This window comes from Corvus brachyrhynchos, unplaced genomic scaffold, assembly GCF_000691975.1.
Source record: "Corvus brachyrhynchos isolate BGI_N302 unplaced genomic scaffold, ASM69197v1 scaffold14, whole genome shotgun sequence".
Lineage (NCBI taxonomy): Eukaryota > Metazoa > Chordata > Aves > Passeriformes > Corvidae > Corvus > Corvus brachyrhynchos.
In genome coordinates, this window is record NW_008239110.1 from 6,984,724 (window position 1) to 6,996,888 (window position 12,165).

At 39.9% G+C, this 12,165-nt stretch overlaps 1 protein-coding gene across 1 annotated transcript; it reads right to left on the bottom strand.

Annotated features, from left to right (window-relative positions):
• Nucleotides 1-1,738: 1,738 nt before the first annotated feature.
• SNX3 (sorting nexin 3) lies at nucleotides 1,739-11,938 on the bottom strand. The gene is made up of 4 exons (XM_017739404.1): nucleotides 11,798-11,938; nucleotides 6,430-6,594; nucleotides 5,924-6,048; nucleotides 1,739-2,438 (listed from the first exon to the last, which is right to left on the bottom strand). Exons 1-4 carry the CDS (start codon nucleotides 11,936-11,938, stop codon nucleotides 2,333-2,335), a joined length of 537 nt encoding a protein of 178 aa, XP_017594893.1. The 3' UTR covers nucleotides 1,739-2,332.
• Nucleotides 11,939-12,165: the final 227 nt, after the last annotated feature.

Consider the following 12,165-nt stretch of genomic DNA (forward strand, 5'->3'; position numbering starts at 1 on the left):
CAGTCCCTACATCACCCAGGCTAGAGGACAAAACAGAGCGCACTGGCAAAGCAGGCAGGGCAATGGGACCGCACCCATATCTCATCCTCTTACCTGCAAGAAGTAGCCCAGCTGCAGGGCAGACTCACAAGCGGGGAACAATGTGCAGATCCCTATGGTTTAGGCACAGCTAATCTCAGACTACGTCCTGCTCCCACTACTGCAGATGGCACAGAAGCAGAACCAGTTACACTACATTAGAATTAGGGTCTCTAGCTAGCCTTGAAGGACTAAAGGCCAGGTCAGATCCCACAGCCCTGTAATTCTAAGAGACTAATGCTCCAAAGTCCTCACCTTGGAAATAGGAATACTTTGACATCAAGCATGCAGCTTTTCCCTCTTCAGCTTAAATATTTTGGGTTTTTTTCATGGCAAACGCTAGAGATTGTGTCATCATCTTTCAGTTTAAGATGTGGCATTTACTTTGATTTCTGAAAGAAGTTTCTCTCAGAAAATAACATTTGAGAAAAGAAAAACAACAACTGACTGTATCTAAACCTACATAACAAAACTTCAATACATTTAACCCTTCTTTCCCCCTTTTCAAGAATAACTCAACTTTTAGGGGTGATGCAACAAGGACAGGGAAATTTGGAAATTATTTACATTATAAAAAACATCTTGAAAAGTGACAGCCCTGGGCTGCAAATGGAGTGTCAGTTTTGGTCCTTGGTTTCATGAATAGAACGGTTAGAGAGAATCAGCACAATCTCAGTTAAGTATGAGGTGGAAAGAGCAATTATTCAAACATCTATCTATTCAGTGTAGCTAATCACTAGTACTTTGTGTAATCCAGCCAGCCACCACTGCCTTCCCAGTTCAGTCTTTTACATTCAGATTTCCATAAGTGAGGTTAATGGTTTTAGTTAAAAGAAGCTACTAACTTTGCCAACAAGTTTGTAGGATGCTCTTTACAGAGATACCTGTCATAAGAAGGAAAAAAGCAGCAGAGCTGAGTCTAAGTCAACATATAACTACCAAATAGCACAAAACACTAGAGCAGATTGCTACTAGAGTGTTCTGGAATCTGCTTACAAGAGCATTTGGATAGGTAACTTCCATGTCACATTTGGAAGACTAAGGAAGCTTCTCTAGCTCACTTCCTTCTTATGTAAAAGACAACTTCAGCAGTGCTGCTTGTGAATTCCAGTTCAGCCGTCCTGCACCTGTTTTGCAGAAGTGGTAAAACCAGCACAACACTACAGCTCACCCCTCCTTTAGTGTTCAGGGAAGTGGTCTATGATCACATCTTACAGCAGACTTGTATGACTTCATGTTCCCAATTCTATTTATAGAGCAGAGCTACTTTAATCTAGGACTGATGTTATAGGTAATGTAAACATTCCCTTCTCTATAGGATGGCATTGTTTTCACTAGCTATTTGAAGCTAGATTGACACTTCTCATGCCAAGTAGAAAGGTACTCTTTCCACATAGTTATTAAAGTCACAGATCTGTTGACTGTCTATCATGAGTGGTATGCCAACTTTGGCTCCACAGCACACAAACAGCCTTTAATACCTTTATATGTTCTTTAACACTTACAGAGTGAGTGCCAGCATCTAAGGATACTTAGTGCTGGCTGTTAGTAATACAAAACTACCTTGTGGAAGAGCATCACAGCAAGGCTGTAACACCAATTCACTTAGCATAGTCAAGCCCCTCCTCCTCAGAAAGCATGAGACACTCCACACTCAAGGTCAACAGTGACAAAACATTTGAAGTGTATTTTCACTTTTATTTCAAAACTTTAGACAAGTTACTTTAGTATATAAATTCGATTTTTTTCCTCTTACAGAATATAAAGATAATTCCCTCATTACTTCAGTATAAAGTGTTTTACAAGCTTGAAGACAATTGCATAAGTGTTTCTCATACAGGATATCAGAAATAAAGCAATCTTTCTACAGATGTTCAGACAGGTGACTACCTCAGAAACAGCAGAGCAGTTTAGTCAAATACAAGTGAACACGTGACACTACAGTTGTGAAAGTTCAAGTAAGGCCAAGTCAGTAAACATTGTTAAGTCATTGCAAATAATAGTGGAAAGGTTTGTGAGACATTGCAAGGGGTGGATGGTTTCATAGCATAATACTCTTAAATCAAGGATTCAGAGGGATTTAGCTAGAAGACAAGTGAGTTCTTAAATGCTATAAAGCCTATGCAAAGACCAAGCAGTGTACTGGTGTTAGTGGAGACTTTGTGCCTGTTCATCCTCAGCATGCTAAGACAAACTACAACCTCTTTAAACCAAGCATAAGAACCACTAATATTTGAGAAGATGCTTTTAGAATTCAAGTATGCCTTATTTTGGATGGTGTGTAGTTTTTGTCTATTACTTCATCTTGTAAGAACATGTGAAGACAACGCTCATTCTGTGCCAGTGGGTGGCCTGCAACCCTGGAGAGGAAAAAAACAAGCATTAGTGTGAACCAGTTGAACCTACTTGCAGCTATCCTGCAGATCAAGGTTTTGTATCAATAACCTATTGTTCTGCACTTGGGCATAGATTCCACTTTCACTTCACTGTTGGTGACTAGAATGCAGTCTAGCAGCAAGATTTGTCACGCTCCCCCAGATGCAGTTAGTCCATAGGAACCCTGAGGTACCTCTGATCACTTGGAAGCATGTTACATCATCATCTGTCACCTGCAATTGATGGGACTATCCAAGTAAGTGATCATTTTAGCATTAGGAAACCTAGAGCTAAGAAAGGCAAGTGGAGTTTTTTTAAAGGTCTTGACACCTTTGCCACAGGACACCCTTCTAAAGGCCACTTATCCCCTCAGCTGTCAGTGTCACTGAGCAGCAGCTCATCCTAGCACAGCTGAAGCCTGGCTCCAGCAGGGGATGCGAAGGCTTTCCGAAGGCTTGGCACTGCTCCGGGCAGCGACTCCCCAGGGTCAGTGCCCCTGGCCTGTATGGGCAGCACTGCACACAGCCAGGGGGTACTGGCCCTTCTGCTCACTGCACATGTGGTAGCTTTCAAATACAGGAGACAGAGCTTGCCTGTTCTAGGGGACACCAGCATATCTACTATAGATTTAATTTTGTTCCACATATAAACTGAAAACCCATCATTTTAACAGTAAAGGAGCTGAAATTAAATTAGGAGACACAAACTTGGAAGAAAATCATAAGGTACTGCATTTGAACCCTTAAAATACCATGCAGACTCCTGTGTAGGTAAAAATCCAAAAGAATCAGATACCTGAAAGTTCATCACTTATGGACACAAATACTGAATGCAGTTTGGTTTGAAAAAAACTACATCCAGTTTGGTCAATCAAGACAGACTTCTTCCTTTAGGAGAGACAGTCCCCCACCATCCCAAGGGCAGCTTGTGTAAGCCTTGCGTCCTCCGTATCTGTCAGAACATTTCTACCCAAAATGGAAGGCATCTGGTTGAACACATGCAATATGTACTCAGCTCCAATGGCTCAGCACCATTTCCAAGCACTTCTGTGCATCTTCTCCAAATTTACCTATTAGTGTTTATTTCACCACAGAACATACTCGTCACTGAGGGTGACCTATAATGAGGAAGCTGAGCTCTCCTATTCAACATTAATGGATTATTTCAAGTGCAGTTATAAAACCTATCCATCTTGCCAGGTCCTAGTAAAAGGCCGACAGTCTCAAGCAGTAGTTCACAAGGATGACAGTCTAGTCATCCTAGAGTAACTAGTCATCAACTAGAGTAACTAGCTTGAGTTTCTTACCCATCAGAATGAAGTTACTGGTGTTAAACTTCAAGGAAAAGATATATACGAGAGGATAAGGCAGCAACATATTTCTTCTCCCTTTCAGGAAGGCTTGAAAATTGGGTGTCTGAATTGCAAGACTAGATCTGATCTCTGATTCAGCTCTTGGTTTCACAGGAATACCTCATTCCACATTGGCTTTCCCTTAATATTTTTCACCAAGGTGACCCTTACACATAGCAGCTGCTACTTCAAGAATTATGTGTCTCAAAATCAGGTTGAGGCAGACAAGAGTGTTGAGACATAACCACCCTTGTGAATGTCACTGTATGTAGTACTGATGGTGGAGCCAGCAAACTGGCCCAAGGGAGCTGACTCAAGTAAGCTGCACTGTTGTGATTCAGATTTTACATCTAGAGGGACAAAGCCTCAACAACATCCATCTCACACTTCCAGATATCAAGAACTGGCATTGGTGCACCAAGATTTGTTTGTTCCAGTGGTATCAGTTATCCGAGGGACTCTTTAATTCTAGAAGCATAGATCAGCTTTGATTATGCAATAATGTGAATGTACAGTGCAAAGGACCTTCAGGTCTAAGTTCACTGGTGCCCAGAGTACTTGGTAGAAGCCTTAAAGCTTCTACATGGTTCAAAACTTCAGTAATATTTGCTTAATGAGTTGGTTGTGCCATTAGAACTCATGAGCTAAATTGCTATGGTTTGTGCCTGGAAAGCCTTATTCCAGATGTACTCAACTCTGCCACTACATCAATACCTACATTAATCTCCTTTTATGTTTCAAAGGAGGAAAAATTAACCAAGAAATTTTACACTTCCACAAAGTCAATTTATTACTCGCATTAGGATTGGAAAATGGATATCCATAAACTGGCCATTCCATTTCTGTCGGCTATACAGAGTTTATCAGAGTCAAGGTAAAGATGACTGTGTTTCACATTAGCTGCTTCAGAACACCAATAACCCTCTTCCATGCCAGACTCAGCATACAGAACTTTCAGTAAGTGCACTTCTTCCCCATTTAAGATAGAGTTCCAAGTCTGCATGGATAAAGGCTGTACTTTACAGTCATGACTGCCTTGATTTTACAGCATTAAAAAAACCCAAACACATTCCATTTTATTATTAGATGCCTTGGAAGTTCATTCCACTTGTCTCTGAACAGCAAAAAAAAGCAATCTGAAGCATTTTAGCTATTCAGAACCATTAGCAATACTTCTAAGTTGAGCTAAGAAGCAACTACATGAAGAAAAACTTCAGAGATTTCATATGGTCACGCTTAGTTGTACAAGACAGACAGTTTTAGTGAACTCCAAGACACATGCCTGAACTAACAGCAACTGCTAAGTACATTTTCATAAGTTCTGGCGTAACTCACAGGCATCCTCTGTTCCTGTTAAACAGCATTACTATTGAACAAGATTAGAATGCCAGTGGAACTGACAGGCTTGAACTCTCTGAGGGAGCAGTCCCAAGTCCAGTTGGTCTGAACAGAACTACAGAGACCAGAAGAGCTGGTTAACTGACAACACTCCTTACCCACTGTGTGGATCCATGCTGTTAAAGAGATTAAACCACCTATTCAGGCCAGTGTACAGACAGTGGTTAGTAGTGTCAGATGGTGGAAAAAGAATCGTAAGACTTTGTTACTATAATTTCTGCTCACCCTTTGAAGGCAGCGACAAAATCCAAAGTGTCTATTTCAAACTACATGTGCATGCCTCAAATAGTGTTTTTACATCTTCAGAAAGATTCTCAGGATGATTAGAGAAAATATGCATAATTACACAAACTGATAATACCTCATATCTGCAATCAAAGTAAACTGCTGTAAGCCCACTGCAAGCTCTACTGTTCACCCAACTGGAGGATACCTTTCTAGAAATTATAAAGTAGAACTATTTTGAACACTATAATTTTAGTAGCAATTTGCATAAATTAATGACAACACTAACAGTCATTTCAGCTGTTCTGGTAAGCACTAAGATATCCAAACTAAACACGGGATGAGTAATGTTAGTACGTCCTTCTGCAAGATTTTGTGAAAGTTAGTATTCTGAACCTAGTGCAGTTACCATCCTTAAGAGGATGAGTAGCTTTAATTCAATTTTCCAGAGCTGAGCTCCAGGTTTGTCTCTAAATAACTAGACCCAACACTTACTTGTTTATGAATTGTTCAAGAGCCTGCTTCCTTTCCTCTATAAAGGAATCATCAAATATACCATCATCTCCTCGGAAGGGGAGCTGACGGAGAAGAGCTTTTCCTGGTAGAGGTGGTACCACAACCTGAAAGATTTACAGAAGTGTCCTTAAGAGCAGCCTGTAAGCAAGTTCATCCACCTCTTCCTCCTAGAAGACCCAACTCATCAGTCACATTCCTAGTGAAGTAATAAAACAAAAGCAGAGAAGAACAGTACCCGCCCACACAGGTAAGCTGAAATCAAGTAGTTCAACTCTGAATTAACCCAAACCCATTAAAACTAAAAGCCTCTGGCATTGCAGCACCAAGGCTTGATAAAAAGACTGACACACTGGTTTATTTCTGGGCATTTTCAACCACAGTAACTGCTTGATATGATACATGCTTTATAACATAATGAAAACATTTCAGCATCATGACTCTTTGTATGTCTATGAAGACTTGTATTTACCTTTCACTTTACTCACCTTGCTTTCTCTTTCTAGTTCATTCCTTAGCCATTCAAAGTCACTATATCTTCTTCTGACTGTAGATTCTTTCAGTTTGAAGATAGGTAGATTTGTCTGAAAACAAGAACACAAGCTACTGGTTAGACAGATTAGAAGTTTTGATAAGCAGAACCAAGAACCAAGCTGTTAAGTTACACATTAGTTCCATTTAAGCAACAACAGCAGTATTAAGAAACACTCAAGATACAGAACTAGAAATAAGGTTCTAAGCTAGATGAGTAAGCTGTGCCTTGAACTGCATGGCTATGAGCCTCATTTATATGGTATCCCAATCACCAGTATTTTGTCATCATATCACCCAGCAGAATATCTGATTTGCTGGCCACTTGAGATGTTTCTAAGGTTGAAGAAGCATCTGCTATTCTTACTGTCTCAGGAGCTGGATTCCCAATATATACAAAATTGGAGGTGGGGAGGGAAGGAGGAAGAAAGTCTTATTCCACATAGGCTTCTCTTACTGCATTCAAGGGAATGTTTCAGATATTAGCACAGGATATTAACCAAGTCCTGTACTTTTCTACTCCCTGATACAACAGGGCCTCCAACATCTTCAAAAGCAAAACCTTTAAGTCTTACAGTGAATCCATTCAGGACCGATGAAGATTTGGTAGCACAAGCTGCCAAGTTTGGGTAGATCCAAAGAAGCCAACAAGGCTGAGATGCACTACAACATTCAGTGCTGAGGAGATCAGACTGCTTGACTACAGAGCTAAACCAAGTAGAGCATGATTAGGGGGAGCTTTGCTGCCCAAGGCTAGGAGGCAGCACTGAATCCTAACACCCTTGAAAGGGACATAAAATAGGAGTAAGCCATAATGCTGCACAAGACCATGTTAAATACACAGGCACCCTGATACAAGTCCTTATACTAACTTGTGTCAGAGCCTGCATTACTTCTGTTCATTCTTGGGGTGCAGTGTTATGCCACTTTTGCAACCCAACTTGCATGTTATTTTAAAAGCAGACAGTGAGAGAGTCCTCTCCTAATGACACCTTGGCTAGAACACTACAAAATTGTTTCTAGGAGTTATGACCTCCTAAAAGTAAGACCATGAGCCTGTAATTACCAGACACAACCAGAAGTCACAGAAAAATGCCTACTGTTGTCAGACTGCATATTCACTAACAGTCTTCGTATACTTTTGAAGAAGACTCTCAAGGAGTACCCTAGGAAGCTGATGTTCACATGGGACTACAGTTACATCCAGCTTTCCTGTTGGCAGATGCACAGTAATCATTCTCAGCTACTGCCTTTTACGTTTTTGTTGTTTTATTTTAATCTCTTGGGCATCTAACTCAGGATCTGGTCACAGTTTGAATGGATACCCCTGTACAGTATCATTTGCAGGATGTTATGCTTAAGCTACCACTGGGGAATACTTTTGGCAGCTCAAGACAGGTTTAATTGCAGAGATATTTTCCGGCACTAGGCAGGTCTGTGACTATGGGTCATTGTATTGCTGCCAGCCAGTAACAAGTTTCTGGCTGTCACACTAAAGTACTTGACAAGTTAGTTGTGTACTTTCACATTATGCCAGTTAGTTCACAATTTACAAGTGATAAAGTATAGAACAGTATTTTGTTATGGTGTCTTATTGCTAAATATTTAAAAGCATTCAAGCTCTCTTTCCCAGGTAAAATACTGTTGATTGTGCTAGCAACTAATAATAAAATTGCATTTAAGATGTACATCAGAAGTCAGGCTTTATAAATAAATACTCTTGTCTTGATGATAAGAATATTCTACTCAAGAGTGAATATAGCTAGGTCCCCCAGAGTGCATGAAGGAGATTCCCAGAAGTTAAGTACTGGATTATTTTCCTCTGATTTCAGCTGTTGTTTTTTAACAAAGTTCACCATTACACATTACAACATCAACTCTTTGTCAGTGTCTTAGGTAGAAAGCCCTTTAAAATACTTAGCATATAGGTTCTCACCTGCAGAAAATATTAATTTCTCCTCTCAAGTTACTAAAAACAGGATTAGAACTGGATAAAAGCTGCTAAAAACCAGTAAGTTCCCAGGTCTTCAGGAACTCTTTTCATTTGCTAGGCATGAAGTCTATAAAGTTAATCTCTAAACAACATATCAGGCTTACAGATACAATGTGGGGGTAGAAGTGCCAGTTAAGATCACTTTACCTTCTACATTCCCTTTTGAACTTTTGACATGCTAGCCCAGCTAGCAAGTGGGAGAAAAGGACAGAGTCCTTTCCTTTCCCTGTGAGTTGAAAAATCTTCTCCAATTTTGATCATAAGCACTGGAAATGTTCAGATTGAAAAGTATGTCAAAAGGCATGCACTAAATTAAGTGTTTCACGAGTCACAATTTGACAACTATTTTCTAAAACAGAGTACATGTTCGCTGTCCTTTGGTCTGGATATGAACTAGAGCTATCTATAGAGATCAATTTCTAAACCTCATGTTTCTTAAAACCCAGAAACTGCAGCAATTCTCCTTCCTCTAGAAGTACATACTGATAAAGCAGTGTTCTTCAGGTAAGGAAGGATCTATCTAAAAATGCAATTTGAGAGTCCTGTTTTATACTGCTTAACCTATTTACATCTTAGGGTCCTATTTTTAATTCAGGCTACATTCACATCTAAAGTTTCTCTACGGACCTTTGTCACTAAGGATTATTGCTCTGTTTGAGCAGACCACCCTTTCCTTCAGTAGGATGGGCTTCTGCATGCCCTACTGCCTCCATCTCCCATGGATAGACAGTTTTCATTACGCAAGTCAGACAGCTCCTGAAGCATGGGCTTTCATTGGACAAGAATTTGGTAGAAGGAGACAATCCTGAAGAGTCAACAGAAACTTTCATTTTCCATTACAGTGTCATTTCAAGACCATGCAGGCTATCAAAAATGTTATTCTCCCCTTGACCTTTTACGTTGAGTTATCCTTGTTTTCTAAGTCACTAAGGTGCCAACAGCTATTCTGGGCACTGCCAGTGCTTTGTTTGTCTGCTAGAACAGAGACAAGAGTAAGATGCAAAACTTGAAGTCAGGCTAGTTTCATTTTTACGAGCATTTCTGCCCATGCTCATTCAGCATTATAATATCAACTTTCTGGCCTGCTGAGCTGCAAAGTCTACTATCACAAAACTCATGACCCAGTTTGGAACAGCCCCTGGAGCATAGCTCATTCCTGTGATAATTTCAGCATAATTTCTCCAGCAATTCTTTCTTCAGCAGTGTAATAATTATACCGTTCATTGAAAAAAAAAAAAATTCAACAGCTTCCTAGTCCAAAATCATGCTGCTTAGGAGTTGGAATGCAAGCCCTCAACCTGAAAGGATTACACATCATCCAAGACATTAGACAAGTAAAAGTCACTAGTCAGAATTGCTTTGTTGCAGAAGGACAAACAAACCAGTTCTGCAGAAGTCCCACACAGCCCAAAATCCTAAGCCACAGAAAGATACTAAGTCAAGACAGATTTTGTGTAGCACTGTCTCTTTACTAGAGTCTATGTAGACACCATTAGGCTTTCTCTGAGTACTGTCAAACAGTCTGTATTCTGCTGGGGCAGTTAATAGCCAGCCAGTACACTGGAATAAATATTGTCAAAACTGGTGCCAAGTTACATTACATAATTAAACAACAGGTGACAAACCCAGATCCTTAAGTCACTCCTGCATTTCTCCACTCAGATGCCAAACAAGTTTCTACAGTCATTTGGCTAGTGCTCAACAAACTAGTAATGGGAAGCAGTGGTTCCTTGCTAACAGACTTCAGGGCAAAATCTGTGTTCACAGTAAGCATGTTTCTTCAGCATCATTTATGTCACCGTAACATACTCAACTTTGAGTCCGACTCCAAGCTCAGGAGATTCCCAGTTCACCTCAGAAGCAAATGACAGTCCTAAAACAGTAGCTTAGATAACCAGGTAACAGTCTTCCAGCTCTTACTACAATCACTCCCCAAGCTACACCCAGTTAGAAGTTGAAAAATTGTTTTTGTATGCAAGTGAAGATAATCTCACAAGCAGAATGCAAGTAGTTTGAATACTAGTCATTACTGTCCACTCAGCTTCAGATACAGTTATCCAATGCAGCCACTCCAGTAAACAAATTACCTTAAATGCAGGAGGAAAACTAGAGTAATTTATTAGTTTATAATTAGTTTTACATTAATAAAATAATTCTAAGTATTTTTAAGTCTTAGTTTTTAGACTAGCTTATTCACTGAGTGGAAAAAGTCTTGCAAATAGTCAGACTTGCTCCTAAAAATTTGTTTCCAGACATAAATCAAATGCAAATAGCATTTGAGTTCCTTCAAAGAACATGCTGACACTCCACAAGATTGTATGACACTGCAGCCCAGTCCATCCCCGCAACAGCACAAACTCCCCAGATGTTGCTGTTCAGCCTACTTTGAGGTAAATTTGGTTAATTTCTTCATCTGCCACCATAACACTCAGCAGCAGCACTGCACTGCCCATGTCTCCCATTCCTAACAGACTGAGAATAAAGCTGCACTGTTGCCACAGCACCTACTTTGATGTCATCTTTTCAATTAGATTATGGTAGCCTTGAGAAAACTCTATTTCCATTAAAATAGAGTGAAAGAAAGCACACAGCTCACTTTTGATAAAAGTTTGTGGCTTTGACTCTCAGAAGCTAAATTCAATGATCTTGACTGTCTCATACAAGCTGTAAGCTTTGTCAAGAGCCTACACCCTTTGGCTACATTTACATTCAATGGGAGCTGTGGGCTATCACAGTAAGTAGCATTCATGGTGGATAAAAAAAAGTATTACAATTTTCTTAAGGCAAGAGCCTGCTGTCCTTTAGTACAAAAAACTGGCTCCAGCAGTCCACTGTTATTGCAGAAACCTTGCCAGTGGTTTGTTTCCTTCCCGACTTGACATAAGCAGCTACCTCTCAATTTCCTACAATTATAAAAAGCAAGAAAGAAGGAAAACATGCTTTGAACTTCAGTTTGTAGAAGTTTAGACTTTTGCTGGGTATATTACTGAAGGAAAGCTTCTTTCCCTGCTGCAAAATGTCAGACTAGAGACTGTTATTTTTCTAAGTTTCAGTCCTTTTCATCAAAACAGAGTTCTACCTCCCCTTTTCTCCACTTGGTGTCCAGATCTACTGAAGGTATGTCATATTAAAAAAATAAAAGTTAAGAGAACACTTAAAAATCTGCAAGTTTTAAACAATGCTGGCTTAAACTATACCAAGAACTTTTGAGCTTCCCACTCCGCAGTACTGGAGCTAAGGAGCCAGGATGTTTTCTACCTTAAAGACTAAGGCAGTGAAATCCTAATAGCAACACAGTATCAGAGACTATCAGTCTTTAGACAAGAACTAACCTTTGCCAAATCCAGTGCTTTGAGTCCAGAGTTGCTCTCTGAAAAATGAGCATAGGGATATCTGTATTTTTGCCAAAAAGCATCTATCATCACCTGATCAAGTTCAACAACATCATAAACAGCTGAATTACAGTGTGCCATGGTCAAAAGACTCTAAATAGGGTGAGTCAAGAGAAAGAGATTGCTTAGTGATGCTTTATTCTTCAGGTTCCACACTCAGAAGCCAAAGATAAAAACAGGAGCCTGCTTTAAGGACTCATTTGGACAAAGACTTTTACAACACCCAGACAGAACTAGTAACTAGATCAGGGTTAGCAAGCCAAAGTCTCCTGTGAAATATCAAATATTCATTTGAAAGAGAAGGGATT